General features: G+C 42.9%; 1 protein-coding gene across 2 annotated transcripts in view; it reads right to left on the bottom strand.

Moving 5' to 3' along the window:
* The window catches only part of LOC135208831 (lysophospholipid acyltransferase 6-like), a 53,614-nt gene extending 36,988 nt beyond the window's left edge, over positions 1–16,626 (bottom strand). Inside the window, exon 1 of one of the 2 annotated variants that reach the window (XM_064241393.1) lies at positions 16,435–16,626. In XM_064241393.1, coding sequence (XP_064097463.1) covers positions 16,435–16,527 — 93 coding nt within the window. In that variant the 5' untranslated portion in view covers positions 16,528–16,626. The remainder of the gene's footprint in view (positions 1–16,434) is intronic. The other variant, XM_064241395.1, reaches the window with a different exon arrangement.
* Positions 16,627–17,067: the final 441 nt, after the last annotated feature.

Raw genomic sequence — 17,067 nt, 5'->3', positions numbered from 1 at the left:
TTCCCTCACACCAGTATGTTTACTTCCCTAAAAAGGCTGCGCTTTGCCTAAGCAGGAGAGCATATAATAGTGAAAAAATGTTGCGGTAGACTCGTAGTCCTATACCGTGCGGTAACGAGCACGCCGAAAGGAGTAAGAGATATCTCTGAGAACATAGTAAGGCAAAACGAATGCAATGTTTATTCATTCATGTAAGAAATACCCCTCAATCTTAGGCTAAAGTCCGTGATTGTAGGGCAGAGATACAGTTAGTCAGTCAATCCCGCAGGAGAGAGAGAGACGTAACTGCCAGCACAGAGATACGGTAGTCAGTCAATCCCGCAGGAGAGAGAGACGTAACCTACAGCGCATGACAGCGAACGAGGCTGGTACCGCCTCGTTTGGACTGGCGGAGAGGACAGTGACAGCAGCAGCTTACAATCGTCGTCTCTTAACTTTATGCCTGGGTTGCCAGCTACCCTATTCTACGAAGAAATAGGTCCGTAATTTTTAGCATAAAGAGACTCTCAAGCTGGTATATTTAAGCGAAACAGAAAACGCTAAATATATAGATGCGTTTGTGTCGTCATAACACTACCATACAACGGTAAAAGATAAATCGGAAACTCCTGGAAGGCTGTTGCAGGGAGTAACGATTAAATGTCCTTAAATTAATAGACAATAGACCTCTCGGTTGCCATCCGAAGAGGTAACTACAGCAAGCGTTATATGACTTGAGCCAACCAGTAGTAAAATAACGCAAGGCAAAATATGATATATATTGCAATAAAGTTTTTTCATACTTACCTGGCAGACATATATACTATAGCTGAATTCGGAAATACAGCTACATACATATCTGACAGGCAAGTTTCATAAACAAAACTCAAGAGAAATTGAAGCGGACAGCTCAAAGCTTCTTATGTTATTTCGGACATAAAGCGTTCATTGACGTAGTCTCAAAGTCTATTTCTTGTACGATTGTCTGCGAATGGATGAAATGGAGAGATCTTACGCAATCTTTGTCAATAAGAAGCCTTATCCAGCTTACGCAATATAAAGTTTACAATGAGAAGTTTGTCAATGAGAACTAAACCATTGTTTACGGGGACAAAGAGGATAAAGTTTGTCAATGAGGGGATTACCCACTTATTTTTTTTTTCTTGGACAAAACGATAGTATATTGTCAATGGGGGGGAAATTCACTGAATTGACAAAAACGTAATCCAAGGAAGTCGAGCATTTTATTTTCGATTCCCGTTCCTCAAAACGAGGAAGGGGCAAGAATCCATGTTAAGAGGACGGCTTACGACAGGTAGAACGACGAGTGTTTTCAATCTGGCAGCGGTACAAGTACCCGACTAGGAAACTAACAAAATCTATCAATCCTGAAAAGCCCTTTCAGATGGGTCCTTTTTTTTTTTTAAAAAAGCTTGCTAACAAAAGGATCCTGGGCAAGGGAAGAAGGAAAAGAAAAACTCTCCAACCAGCTTCACCTCTCCCGGTATCAAAAGTTATTGGCAGTATGGCAAAAGGGCACAAGTACCTGTCTTTGCGGCTTTCCTCCTTTTGATGAGTTGCCTTTGCAAGAATCCTTAACTGAACGTATTTGCCGAGAGTCCTGACGTGCAGGACGTCGAGCTTTTACATAAAACCATAAGCCTGCCTTACCCGCAAAAGTCTTGACTGCGGGTAGAGCAAAAGAGATCTTTCCTTGAGATTTCCATAACTACCAATCCAATTCCTGGATTAACGAAAAGCAATATACTAGACAAAGACCTTATAAATTCACCGACAAACCCGTGGTCTTGCTGCGGGTTTCGAAAACGAAGTTTGCCTTGTTTTCACTTAAGCTTCCTCCAGGAAGCACTGCTTACTTTCACATTCTTCGCAGGCGATGTAGAAGGGATCACCGAATGTTAGGTAAAAAAACTCTTTAGGCCCAAATCAGCTTGCAATGACTTCAACAGAAACGTTGCAAGCCAGGCGACAAACCTGGCGTGGGCGGCGCGCGGCGGTCCACTGGGGGGGGGGGGGGGGGAACTAAGCCAAGCTCCGGAAGCACCGGCTCGGCGTCCCCCGTTCATTCATTGGCGAGCAGCGAGCACTCTCGGCGCCGCCCGGCTCGGGTACTATCCACTGGCGAGCAGCGATAGCACTCTCGTGGCGCGCCGCTCGCGCTGCCGGTAGCCACTGGCGTTCGCGCTCCCGGCCTGGCGGTCGTTACTGGTGCGCGATTGGCTGGATGCATCGACCCGCGCGCTGCGACTGGCGTCCATTCCGAAACGTCCCGTCCAAGCCGGAGCGGTCAAAAACAAAAAAAAACGTGCAGCAACAAAGCGTCTCACGCTCCTGACAAGGGCCCGTCCAATGGCAAGCGAAACTGCCTTCAAGGGAAGGACAATTAGAATCATCGCGGAGAGAAAAACGACTGCCCCCCCCCCCCCCCACGAAGCACGTAACTCAGGTGAAGGGGTTGATCGTGTGAGAACTAACGCGGGGCCATGGGAAACGCCTTCCTTTTATTCTCACAGCAACAAAGCTAGGACGTCCGCTGCTTCAACAAAAGCGTCCTGCTAATATGACTGTTGCTTTCCCATTTTCTCGGTTGGAAAGACGTACACGAGTTTCAGGCGACGTTCGGCCTTCTTAACTTCTCACTGGCAACGCATGACGAGAGAGATGAAGAGAGGAACGTTCGAAAACTTCCTTCCTTCTTTATAAAGCTGTTCTATTTAGAGGGCGCGAGTCCCTTCCGAAAGCTCCAAACCCTGCGCAGGGAGGACGCACTTCGGTAGGACCGGAGAAGCAATCCCTTCAGGATGAGTTTTGCACGCACTTTGGCAGCCTGGGAGGTAACTTTCAGGTCTCTGCCGAAGGCACGGTCAGATCGGTGGGAGTTCCTCGTAAACCCTTCCTTCGGCTTTCCGACATCTGCTTATCTCCCTGTTCCTGGGAGTCAAGCAGAGGGTCCCGGCCTAGAGGCGAAATAAGGCCGATCTGACGCAGCCCATCCACTACACAAGGGGCACTGTTCACTGCACGTTAGCCACTTCACTTTTGCTATCCAAAGCCAGCACTTTGCGATTCTAAGTTACAAATCGATAGAGGTATCAGAGAAAGGTCACTACCCTCTACAGAAAACTGTTTAGGGCCCGAAGGCGGCAACATTACAGGGTTAGGAGTAGTAAACAACTACAGAAGTAGCACTTTTCACCACAATGTAAGGAGAAGCGAGTAGCACCTTAGATTCCAAGATACAGATGGAATCCTATAACGTAAAGGGCATTACCTCACGAGACATAATTTAGAGCCCCGTAGGCCATACTTACATGGGTTAGGGCAAAATAAAAGTGTTCTTACAGGTAGGTTAGGCATACCCTGAACTTTGTTTACTGATTAATTGCGGATACATATTGAATACAACGTCTTCCTTATGGAATTAGTACAGTCGCACACTCCCTTACATGACAAATCTCAACAAAAGAAAGCAAGGACCACAGAGCCCCGTGCATGACAATCGAAGTGAGGCAAAACCTACCGAAAGCTTTCGGTAAGCACCACCCTATCTTAGCAGGACAAACCCAACCCCCTCTGAAAACTAGCCCTAACTAGATTCAGATATACAAAAATGAATCATATTCCAAAAACAATTTAACTGATAGCGTATGCCTAAGCCACAAAATCCAAAGTCAATAATCAAAAGAAAGTACAATTAGGGATTGAGCGGCCATGAAGTTTCCAAAATCCTAAGGAGGACGGTACTGAAAACAGCGGTGTTTTCCAGCACCGGCGACAGAAAAATTATGGAATAGAAAAGCGGAACGGTTCCTGATACCCGCTACCAGCGGCGGGGAACAATGGGTACTAACCACCCCCTGGCCGACCAACTGGTGTGTGCCGGAAGGTTTTTGAATTTCATGTCGGACTTCAGAAAATACAAGCTAATATAGATATCTGACAGGTAAGGTTTCATGAACAAAAAAATTTAAATTGCTTGATAACATCATCAATGTATCTGTATACTACTGTTAAAAACATTTTACTTAACCTGATGGGCATCCAATAGCACATCAAGCTTAATGTCAAATCAAGTAATGCACTTTGTGGTGCATGGAACGCATCATGACACAAGATAATCCCAGTTCACATATGCAGATCTTTTCCATTCTGGAATGTGCAGGGAAAGTCTTCATAATGAAGAAAAGTACGATTCCTCCTCTCTCCTGATATCCCTACTTGGAAAAGCCTCAAGTACAGTGTCACCACAAAAAGTGACAACTGCAGGAAAGGAAAAACTGGAGGAACATGCAGTAAGTTTTCCGTTCATGGAAAAATTTAAATTGCTTGATATCTCATATGTATCTGTATACTACTGTAAAAACATTTTACTTACCTGATGGCATCAATAGCACATCAAGCTTAATGTCAAATCAGTAATGCACTTTGTGTCATGGAACTCATCATGACAAGATATCCCAGTTCTATCCATCTCAAAAACTATGGAAGACCATGCAACTGACCATTCATTTGGAATTCATGGAGAGAATAAAGCAAATGAACATCAGTATTCTAAACATGGTAAACTTTGCCCAGTGGGCGTAAAAAGTTAAGGCCTTTTAAAAATACCATGTGCCACTGAAAAAATACAGTGTAAATTTAAAACACTTAACGTTTTATCTAGAATCTAGAAATAAAAATGTTATTTATCCGTTAAAGAATACAAAACTCTGTCTCAACACAGACGGAAACTCACTCCTATGGAGGCAGGCTTTTTCTTATCTCCCACACAGAAATGTCAGATTCACAGTCACAAATGTGAGTAGAAGGATTACTCTTGTAACTCCTGTGCATTAGTAAAGCTTGTTTGTATCCTAACTCTGGAAAAGAACTTAGATTTCTGGTGGGACAGGAAGACCAGCTCAGTGCATGGACTGTGGCATCTCAGCAGATGTGACCCATGGAAGGTGGTTTTCTCTACACCTTGATGAGAGGGCCCTGCAGAGTGGGATGTCACTTATCTTGTGGCCAATGAGGAGACACCAGGGTGCCCATTAGAACAAAAGTGACCAGCACTTGGCTGATAACACAAAGGATCCAGCAGAATGGCAGAAAAGCATAGATGTCATAGTTGCTCCGAGAATGTTAGAAGGTGGCTTCATACATTGCAAAAGGGCCTGGAAATGGAGGACAGAACATTAGGAGCTTCTTCTTAAATTATGCATTAAACACAAACCGGGGTTCCCAAAACCTTGAACAGCTTCTCCACTATGTGCAGGTGCAAGAACCACTATCCTTATGACCTGTGCTAGGCAATCAAGCTAGTTTGTTTGTTTGTATTGTGTTTTTACATTGCATGGAACCAGAGGTTATTCAGCAATGGGACCAATGGCTTCATGTGACTAACAAACCACGTCGAGAGTGAATTTCTATCACCAGAAATACACATCTCTAACACCTCAACGGAATGCCCGAAAATTTAACTCACGGCCACAGAGGTGGCAAGTCAAGACCATACCGATCACGCCACTTAGGCATGAGCAACCAAGCTAGTCTGCCAATACAATCTGATGGCTAAGGGTTGCACCTCCTGACAGCTTGACAGCATGGTGAACTACCCATCCCCCTGCCTTGCTAATCAGCTTATCATATGACAGTTGAGTTGTATTGTTCCTCTTTACAACCAAGCGTCCCATCAAATGATCTTCAAATATTTCTGCAGCCAGTAGGGCTGTTCTCATCCCGAGAACAATGTACAATGTAAGAAGCCTCTAAAATCCACATACTCAAGACATATGAGCCACTCACTCAGGTAAGTACCCCACTCTACTTTGGATGTGTCCAAGAACAGAAGGATTTCCTGTGAAGAAGAATTCAGTGAAATCCCACAAGCAAGTTTGTGTCATTATCCCTGCCAACAGAGGGAGAGACTTGGAAAATCCTTAACAGTAAGAAGGAAACTAGATCTGTCTTTTAGAAAGGGGGGGGGGGGGGGGGGGGGTGAAATCAGGTCCTCCGAAAGCAAAGTTCAGTTAAAAATTAAAAGGAAAACAAAGACTATCCAATGGTTTCTAAACCAATGCTGCTGCTCCTACATTGCCAATAATGTGTCATCCATCCCCAACACGTGACAACAGGAAATGAGGATAAAGACACAATCTTAATATTCTGTCAATAAAAAGGGCCAAGTATAAAGAAGAACAGAATATATCTGATTGGGGGTCATACTCAAGTTCCAGCCTGATCCTCACTGTAAATGAAGGTCACTGAATACCACTAAAACCATAAATTCCATCCTTTCCTTGATCCCTTGCCTTCATCTTGAATAAAGTAGTCAACAACAGAGTCTGGAATTTCCTCAAAATTGATTACCATCCATAACCTTATAAAGAAAAAAATTTCCACACATACTACATGAAAACCTACAAAACAGGAATACAATACAGTAGGCTACAATAAATCCAGAATATATTCAACATGACAATAACATGAAGTTTTTATGTTAAAACAAAGTTTAATGTATACTTACCTGGCAGGTATATATATATAGCTATATTCTCTGTTCCACCTGGCAGAAATTTTCAAAACTCGCGGCAAACGCTAGTAACCTATTAGTAGTTCAGGCAACCACCACCCCGTTACCGTGGCGCTAGCGCTAGGAACCGTTCCCATTGGGCCAGATTTTCTCTGAACCCCCTGTCTCCTGAGGGGAGGAGGGTGGGAATTAAAATTATATATACCTGCCAGGTAAGTATACATTAAACTTTGTTTTTAACATAAAAACTTCATTTTAATGTTATGACACTTACCTGGCAGGTATATATATAGCTGATTGACACATTTTGGAGGTGGGTCAAAGACAGCAACATTATTAGAGTATAAAAATATTATTAAAAATATTAATTAAAACTCTAGGTTCCTTACCTGCTAAGGTAGCTGACTTCATAGGTCCTGCCTCTAAGCCTGCTTAAACCGCTTAGGAGCTCTCAACAAGGAAGTGTCCTGTATGTTGAAGAAGCTAAGACTGGAACTGACAACTGGACGTGACCAATATGTTGACAGAACCGTACAGCCCTCTTATGCCACGGCATTCAAGCTAGTAATAGATCATTTACCTGAACTACACACACACCATCACAAGATAATACTAACAAGACTGATAAAAGTACCGAACACTTTTCTCAGACGACCAAAAACACAAACACCATCACCTAATAAAATCAACTAGCTTAAAAGAAGGTTATGGGGTAGTAACTCCTTTGCCCAATACTGTACCAGAGGACACGTATGGACCTAGCGTCTGACAATTATCAAAGGTTGTCTGAATATCCCTAAGATAATGAGACGCAAATATTGAATTAGTTCTCCAATATGTGGATTCAATAATTCCTTTGAGGGCTAAATTCTTTTTAAAGCTAATGAAGTCGCAACTGCCCTGACTTCATGAGCCTTCACTTTCAAAATACCAAAGCTCTGCTCTTGACACAACAAAAATGAGCTTCTCTAATCAACTCTCTCATGAAGAGGGCTAGAGCGTTCTTCGTCATGGGTCTACTGGGGTCTTTAACTGAACACCACAGAGCATCAGAATTCCCTCTGATATCTCTTGTTCTTTCCATATAAAAACGCAATGCTCTCACTGGGCAGAGAACTCTTTCTTGCTCGTGACCCACTAACTCAGACAGACCCAAAACTTCAAAGGATCTTGGCCAAGGATTAGCTGGATTCTCATTCTTGGCCAAGAACCTTCTTGGAATGAACACACTGCGTTGCCATGTCTCCATCCCCCCACCTTCTTCGATATGGCCTGAAGCTCACTAGCTCTTTTAGCGGTTGCCAAAGCTACTAAAAAAGATAGTTTTCTTAGCAACATCTCTCAGAGAGGATTTCTCTGAAAGGCTCGAATTTGCTAGAGGTTAAATACTTCAAGACCACATCGAGGTTCCAAGAGGTGGCCTGCATTGGGGTTGTTTCTTGGTACCAAATGACCTAATCAGATCTCTAAGGTCTAAGTTATTCGAGATGTCTAGATCTCTGTGTCTAAACACTGAGGTTAGCATACTTTTATAACCTTTGATTGTCGAAACTGGACAAACCCAATTCCTTCCTCAAGTATAGAAGGATATCTGCTATTTGGGTCACAGAGGTACTGGATGAAGACACTTTTCCTGTTCTTACACCACTTCCGGAAATTCTTCCCACTTCGACTGACTATACTGTGATTGTGGAGGTTCTTCTGGCTCTAGCCACTGCAACTGGCCAACCTCTCTAGAATCATCCCCCGCGCTTGACAAGACTTTAGATAGTCTGAAACGCAGGTCAGGACCCAGCGAGGAGGGTTATTCTTGTGGAAACCTGGTCGAAGTGGGGTTGTCTGAGTAAATCTACTCTAGAGGAAGAGTCCTTGGCGTATCTATTGTCCATTCCAGACCTCTTGTGAACCAACTTTGGGCGGCCAAAACGGGGCTATTAAGGTCATCCTCGTTCCTTGGCTCTCCCTGAACTTCTTCATAACTTTCCCCAGTACCTTGAACGGAGGAAAAGCGTACACATCTAAGTTTGTCCAATCCATCAGGAATGCGTCGACCGCCACTGCTTCCTGATCTGGAACCGGAGAGCAATAGGTTGGTAACCTTTTTGTTTCTGGCTGTCGCAAACAGATCTACTTTACGTACCGGACGGCCCCACAACTTCCACAGGCTCTGGCAAACCTCCATGTGCAACGTCCACTCCGTCGAGAGAATTTGTTCTCTTCTGCTCAACAGGTCCGCACTCACATTTTTCTCTCCTTGTATAAACCTGGTGAGCAGCACGGACGCTTTCCTCTTCCGCCCAAAGCAGAACTTCCTTTGCCAGCTTGTAAAGGGGAAAAGAATGAGTCCCTCCTTGTTTGCGGATGTATGCCAGAGCCGTGGTGTTGTCCAAGTTGATCTGCACTGTCTTGTCTCGAATCAACTCTCTGAAGTGCTTCAAGGCCAAGAAAATTGCCATCAGTTCCTTCCTGTTTATGTGCCAACTTGTTTCTTCCTTGATCCAAAGTCCCGACACTCTTGAGGGCCTAATGTCGCTCCCCCCAACCCGCGTACGACGCGTCGGAATACAAGATGAGGTCTGGGGCCCCCTCTTCTGCTGAAGCGACATCCCTCCCTGCTAACCTGCATGGAGTTAGCACCACTTTAATTCCTCCTTCACTTCGGCAGGAATTAGAAAACTGGAAGGAATCCGGTTGCCATTTTCTTGGCCATGAATCCTTCAGGAAAAACTGTAGAGGTCTCATGTGCAGTCTTCCTAAAGAAATGAACCTCTCTAGCGAAGAGAGTGTGCCCAGTAGACTCATCCACTCTCTTGCTGAGCATCGGTCTTTCTTTAGAAAGTCCTGCACCTTCCGAATGCATATGGCTTGCCTTTCGGGGGACGGAAAAGCCCGAAAAGTCACTGACGATATCTGAATCCCCAAATAAACTATCTGTTGTTGGGGATTCAATTGAGACTTTCCCATGTTTACACAAGACCTAGGTCTTTTGACTAAGTCAATGTTTGATTCAAGTCTCCAGACATTGACTTCTTGATTGGGATCTTATCAACCAGTCGTCCAGATAAAAAGACACTCTGATCCCTCTTAAATGCAACCATCTCACCACATTGGACATCATCCTCGTGAACACTTGGGGGGCTGTGCAAAGGCCGAAGCACAGGGCCTTGAACTGAAAGACCCTGTCCTGAATCACAAACCTTAAATACTTCCTGCTTCCTGGATGAATCGGAATATGAAAGTATGCGTCTTGTAAGTCCAGGGTCACCATCCCCTGGACGTACCGCTGCCAGTACTGAATCGTTCGTCTCCATAGTGAACTTGGTCTTTTCTACGAAAAGATTCAGTTGACTTACATCCAGAACTGGGCCTCCAACCTCCCGAGGACTTTGCAACCAGGAACAACCGGTTGTAAAATCCCAGGAGATTCGTGATCCAGAACACGGCTCTATGGCTCCTTTCTCTAGCATGGAAGCTACTTGCTCCCACAGAGCCGCTTTCTTCACTAAATCGTTGTAATTTGCCCCGAGGGCTCTCGGAGATGTTGCGAGAGGAGGTCTCTTCAAGAAAGGAATCTTGTATCCTTCCCGAGCTACGTTGACAGCCCAGGGATCTGCCTTCATGTTCTGCCAAACTTCCCAAAAACTTTGAAGTCTGGCTCCCACTGTCGTCTGGAGGACTGATATCTCATTCTTTAGAGGTGGTCTTGGCTCCTCTTTTAGTGGGTACTCTCTTACCCCTAAAGGCGGGTCGAGCGAATGTTCTGCCTCGAAAGGGCTGTTGCGAAGGCCTAGTTTCCTTTGGAGTTTTCTTAACCAACTTGGATGGTAAGAACTTCTTAACTGAAGACGAGAGAAGATCTTGAGTGGCCTTCTGAGAAAGGGAGAGAGCTATATCCCTAATCACCTCTGAAGGAAACAGCTGTTTCGAAAGGGGAGAGAACAGCAACTCCGATTCTGAGAGTTTGAAACCCCTTTTGAAGCGAAAGAACACAACAGCGATCTCTTCTTTAGTACTCCTGCTGTGAACAAAGAAGCCAGTTCATTTGTTCCGTCTCTCAGAGCCTTGTCCATGCAGGACATAATGCTCTTAGCTGCTTCTATATCCTGCGAATCTTCTTCTTCTAGGGAGTTCGCCAGTGCTCCCAAAGACCAATCTAGGAAATTGAAGACTTCGAAAGTCCTAAAAATCCCTTTAAAAAGATGGTCAAACTTGGACGAAGTCCACCAGACCTTAGCAGACTGTAACGCCTGTCTGCGTGAGCTGTCTACTATACTGGAGAAGTCCCCCTGGGAGGAGGCAGGTACTCCCAGGCCTAGACTTCTCCAGTAGCGTACCATACTCCTGACTTCCGATGCTAACTTAGCTGGTGGAAAAGCAAAAGAGTATTTTCCCGCTTCTTTCTTATCCTTCATCCAGTCATTCATACGTTGAAGGGCCTTCTTCGCCGAAATTGACAGAGTCATCTTAAGGAAAGAGGACTTCTTTGGAGTCCTAGTCTTGGAAAACTGCGATAAGGGAGATAAAGGAGCTGTCGGTTTGAATTCCCCTTCAAAAATAGAAAGAAGACGTGAAGTCAGAATCTTGTAATCTGAAGAAGGTTCCGTATTCTTTTCCTTTTCCTCAACTAATTCCAATTCCTCTCTGCTGAAGAAATGTCTTGCAAATCACTGTCGTGTTGACGCTTCGTTGACGGAATAACGTCCTGCCGCCTGCGTCCTGCGGCTAACGAAGAATCGGCGTCCTGCCGCCTCTCGATGTCCTGCCGCCTGCGTCCTGCGTCCATCGTAGACACATCTGCTTCCTGTCGCCTGCGTCTTGCGTCCACAATTGATCCCGAGTCCTGAAGTTTGCGTCCTGCTCCTTCCGAAACCATTTTCTTCTTCCTGCGTTCCTCGGCGAACGCGTCCTTGTCTTCCCTCTTAGAAGACTTAACGGGAAGGAAATCGTCCTTCCGCCTCGAAGATGCCTGCACAGGCGCATCCCAAGACTTCACAAGAACTGCCAGCTTAGACTGCATTTCCCTTTAAGAAACCCTTCGTACTATCTTCCTGAATGGCAGAGGACGAAGGAGGAGGATTACGAGCGGGACTGCGACGTAACGGAGAGCGATCTTGTACTCTACCCGACGGAGAGAGACGAGGGGAAGACAAACAAGAAGATGGAGGAGAGTCTCTCATCGAAATCCAAGGACGAGAAGGCCGTACTAAGTCCTCTTTAGCACGAAAAATCCTCTTCCTCTTGATCGGAACTGCGTCCCCGTCTTCCGAGGAGGACAACACCTCAGGACTACTCCAAGCCTCACGATCTTGAGCATGTCTCTCGAGAGCGTCGATGTCCTGAAAGTCCTCTTGAGGGGGCTGAGACACACTGCATACCGACGTTCCCGCTCGGAAGTCGAACCATCCGAGGACGCACACATTCCCCAGTTACGCCTTTTCTGCGGCGAACTGCAACAGCCCATGGGAACTTCGCAACAGGACTGTTCGAAGGGACGCCTGACCGCCGACAAAACCTCTCTCGCCTCCCTTCGACTGTCGACATGCCTTCTCCTTGGGTCTGGGAGCTTGACAGAGGTCTAGGTCTAGGAGCACGAGAGAGACGATCAGACGCCCCTCCACTACACTTTCACTGACATCAAAAGCACTAACTTTATCCGTAAGTCGCTGTATCTGGTCGCCCATGGACGCAAGGGCAGCGAACACCTTCACAATCTGTGTATCGTTCGCCTCCTCCGATACAGCAGCGGGCGCAGGAGATACCTGGGGAGAAGGAACTACCAATTCTACGTTAGAAGGAGCTGGAGAGGAAATACATTCACTCCTTTTGCTAGAAGAATTCGACTTCTTGGTCATTTTCTACGAGAAACAGATCTCCTTACACGATCTTTCTCAAGCCTTTCAACATATTTCATAAATATCTTCCATTCCTTCTCTGATAAATTCTCACATTCAAAACACCTATTCTCCCAAGTACACAACATTCTCTCTACACTTCTTACAAATGGTATGAGGGTCGACCGAAGCTTTCGGCAACCTTAACCTTACTTACACCCCTCTTTTACACAAACTCTAAACATACTTCCAGTATCAGACATCTTTAAAGAACAATCCAAAGCGAATGCCAAGCTAACGTTTCCGAGTACAATACCAAAGATCCATGAAAAGTCAGCAACGAGAATGAAAATCCTAGCAGGGAACCACCAACAATGTTGCCGGTTCGGCTGGCAGAGAAAATCTGGCCCAGTTGGGAACGGTTCCTAGCGCTAGCCCCACGGTAATGGGGTGGTGGTTGCCTGAACTACTAATAGGTTACTAGCGTTTGCCACGAGTTTTGAAAATTTCTGCCAGGTGGAACAGAGAATATAGCTATATATATACCTGCCAGGTAAGTGTCATACATTAAATTCATATTTAAAAAGCTTGCACAAATACCTAAAATATATTCCATGAATATGCCTCACTCAATAGAAATTAATTAGTAATGGTTACTACACCAACTTGGAAATTGAGGAAAACTGTAGGAAAGATAAAATGCACTAACAAGTTTTCTGCCAAGAACCATATCTGTAAGTTATCTGGAGCAGTTGGTGTGACAAAACTCCTTCCTGGCAGAAACAATCTCATCCAATGCTATATGCTTCATTGCTTGCTCTAAGTATTGAATCTGCACTCATCAAATTATGCTTACTCGGTAGTACAACATTACGACACAAGTAAAATATAAGCCATTTGTTTGTTGCAGACATATTGCAAATACATTCACTACAGCAATTGAATTACAGTAGTACACTGTCATGACGACTTCCATATTCTCAAACATGCCTTACACCTAGTTCAACACTTACACATGATTTACTTTGGAATTTCAGTAAGGAATATCAGACAGAGAAAATAACAAACAACACTCAGTTTCACTGACATAGATTAGAGCATAAAAACCACTCACATCATTGTGTCACAGCTATCAAAGCAACACTTCTCTACTTGCATTAACACAAAAAGTAAAGAAATTGTATTATCAATACAAATCTGCAAAAACAATTATGTAGTATATACAGATAAAGTACAGAACTGTAACAAATACAGAACACTGATAAACAAGTGCTCTACAGTGAAAGCAGCAGTGACCTTACTTAGTACATCACTCAAAATGAATACAGTATTTCTAAATCTTTCCTCTTTACATAATTAGAAGCGTAATGCCTAGTCCAAACTTTCTACTGTTCCATGCAATTCCTGCTGATTCCTAATTACTGTACTCCACATTTCCCTCTATGGCTCATCTCCTTCATTTTCTGCTCAATGAGATCTCAAGAGTTCTTCCCAGCTTCTAGGCAACACACAAAAAATTCTTTACTTACAATTATCTATCCTCCAATGCATTCCTGCCATAAACCTCAGCATGGCTGCAGTCCTGCCTTTTCAATATTTCAATATCTTAACACAAAACCCAACTTACTTGCATCGTCAATATCTCTTACACAGAACCCAAAAAACTTGCATTTTCAATATCTCTTAACAAAAACCCAAAATACTTATCAGAGAATTCCATCAGTGATGTGAGGTTTTCCAGTTTATAAATAAAGCCACTTGTGTAGTACCGTATCTGATAATGTACGAGATCTAGTTTTAATACTTTTCCAGCTATATATCTATTCCAAGCTTCTACATGTTTATTAGCACCTCTGAGTTAATTTATTTCCAGTTTCATTACTGAAATAACTAAAGGCCTAACCTCTTGTGTAGACTGAGAATAATAGAATATCTAAACATAATTATAACTGCATAAAGATACTAAAACTAAAATTAAGTGGTTACCTATTATTGTTGAAATTGGGGTTGTGGGATTTCCCAGGTTTAACAGTAATGAATGACAAATGCATCCAATTGGGAAAAAAATAAATAAATAAATACAAAATAACTACTATATTTTATATTAGCATTAACTGTCATGTTAGAGAGTAACCCTTAACCAGTCAATATACAATTCTTAATACCTGAGTATAGTAAGTGAATACTTCAGTTCTTGTGTTTAATTATGTATTTTATAATGCTGATGAGACAGCTTTTGAAAACTTACATATTTAAGGGAACAACTGTACAAGTCAAGCTAAATTACATGCATAAAGGATATGCCATTTGATTTTGGTTAGGCTAAATTTTGATTTTATTTTTCTTTAATACTAAACTTGATACTGGAGTTATTATGATGTGTTCTGAAGCCTCGCCTTAATATAAGCTTTAAAATTTGTTCCCATGAGAGTGACTGTGTTACCAACGTGAAAACTTACCCTGAAAAATTTCTTGACATTAATGATCCTTAGAGTGACTGACTGACCAACTGATAGATGTTGGTAAAAATTTGGGTAAAACTGAAGACTAATTCCATGGCTTGATTCCTGCCAGTTGCCAAACAGAATATTTACCGTCCTTTGTTTTCTGTTTATGTAGAGGACTTTTACATTTAGGTATGTTTGTTTTTTATATATGTTTTTCTGTTTATGTAGATGACTTTTACATTTATGTTTGTCTTTTATTTATGTTTTTCTGTTTATGTAGATAACTTTTACATTTATGTTTGTCTTTTATTTATGTTTTTCTGTTTATGTAGATGACTTTTACATTTATGTTTGTCTTTTATTTATGTTTTAATATTCCTCTCCATGGAGCAGGTTTTGTACATGAATTGGCAGTTACTGAACTACAAGGACTCAGTAGTAATCTTCAGTTTTACCAAAATTTAAACCCTGGTCTTAAAATGCATCATGTCAATCGAAGAAACAAATTCAGACATCAAACCCTGCTGTTGGTCTCTGAATCAGATGGCATGAACTTGAACTTAGTCTCGAATGAAGAGAGCTCACACTTGGCCTTGACCTCAAAAACTATGGCCTTCACAAGGGCACATAAACAGCCTAACTCTTAAAGATTACAAAGACCTAGCCTATTTGCTAAGAGCAACTTTTTGCACTTGAATTAATTTTTCAAAGGCTAAATCACTACATCTTGGCTAACTTATCATTATTATTACTCAGAAAAGTATCTCTATTTATAAGGAACAAGCCCACAGGGGCCACTTACTTGAAATTCAAGCTTCCAAAGAACAGGCTATGGTGTTCATTTGAAGGTAATCTAAGATAATGGGAAACATAGGAATAAAAGAAAAGTTACATTAACCACAACTCTATCAATAAATCAATGCAAATGTCCGTAAATTACAAAAAGAATTGATTTTGGGTTATACCTAGTAATGCTTTGCATCACTACCTGACCTTAGGAGGTTCCAGCCAATAGGTATGCCTGGTAGTATTGCATCGAAACTACTGAAAAAATTGCCAATAGAAATAAAACACGTGAGAAGTTGTTATAAATCTAAGAATTCGGGAGCGAGTCATAAGATGAAAGGACTCGTACAGTAAACAAAGATGATTATGGTTGGTAAGTGCGTAAGAGAGAACGCAGGGGGGAGGGGCCATTAATATTACGGGACAAGGGCTCTAATATGCCTAGTAGGCCAATGACAAGGCACTGCACCTTAGGTTAGGCTTCCTTTGGTTAAGACAAGATGTATACAAGTAGGTATTCTTCAGTCGGCACATTTAGGTAAGCCTAAATTGCTTCTTGCCCACTGCCTCCCGTGGGTTATTCGCGTTAGCTTGGTCTACGTAAACGCAATTACGCTTCTTGTGCAGCGTATGGATCGACTACTTCGCAATGACACAATTCAACGTAATTATAAAAAAAAATAACCTTCCGCTGGATGATCAAACGTTTAGAATCTGTCAAATACCGTCTAGATGAGGTAGTTCGAGGGATGTCGTCGGCCTTACTAACCCCCCCTTTTCAACTGTAGTAGTTGTTCTTCGGCTGTATAAAAAGCTGTAACAAAGAAACCCTGTAGATGACAACAATGTGCCTCACCTGGTCAATGGGCATCCCTAAAGTATCAGCAATACACTGAAACTGTCGTGAACCCAAGTAAAATTCCTCCCAGTGGGAACTAGGAGCCTCCATAGCGACGAGTTAGTGGAGACAACTTCCACACATCCACACCTTTCCACGACCTCAACACAACTGGAAACGCTTTGATTTGATTACAGTAGCCCGAGTCCGACCCCGACGACTCGTCCCCAACAACAAAAGACGGTCGCTAAAGCGAGCGTGTTTGTTTTGCTCTGCTCTTGGTGTGTTTGAGTTGTAAAAGATACTATAATTTGAAGGCTATACTCTTTTTATTACTATAATATTTCAAGCCACATTATTCTAGGTTAGTTGAATTTGATGAATTATGTATACATTCGTCTGTCTCATGAGATACCTACACGATGCTGTAAATTGGTATGACTACAGCATGTAACATACAATTTTAGTTAATGCACCAGAGAAACATCTGTGCACGAAGCAAAGGTAAAGTACTTTCAGGATATTCTTATTTTGTGAAGTTACGTGGTCGAAGACGTATCTTGAATCTCCAAATGTAGACATGCATTTAGGTTACCTACTGCCAACGTTGTCGAGCTACGAAAATCTGGAATGTGACTTTTTTTTTACCTC

Source organism: Macrobrachium nipponense, chromosome 35, assembly GCF_015104395.2.
Source record: "Macrobrachium nipponense isolate FS-2020 chromosome 35, ASM1510439v2, whole genome shotgun sequence".
NCBI lineage: Eukaryota > Metazoa > Arthropoda > Malacostraca > Decapoda > Palaemonidae > Macrobrachium > Macrobrachium nipponense.
The sequence above is the reverse complement of the archived record's forward strand: the minus strand, read 5'-3'. Positions and strand labels throughout refer to the sequence as shown.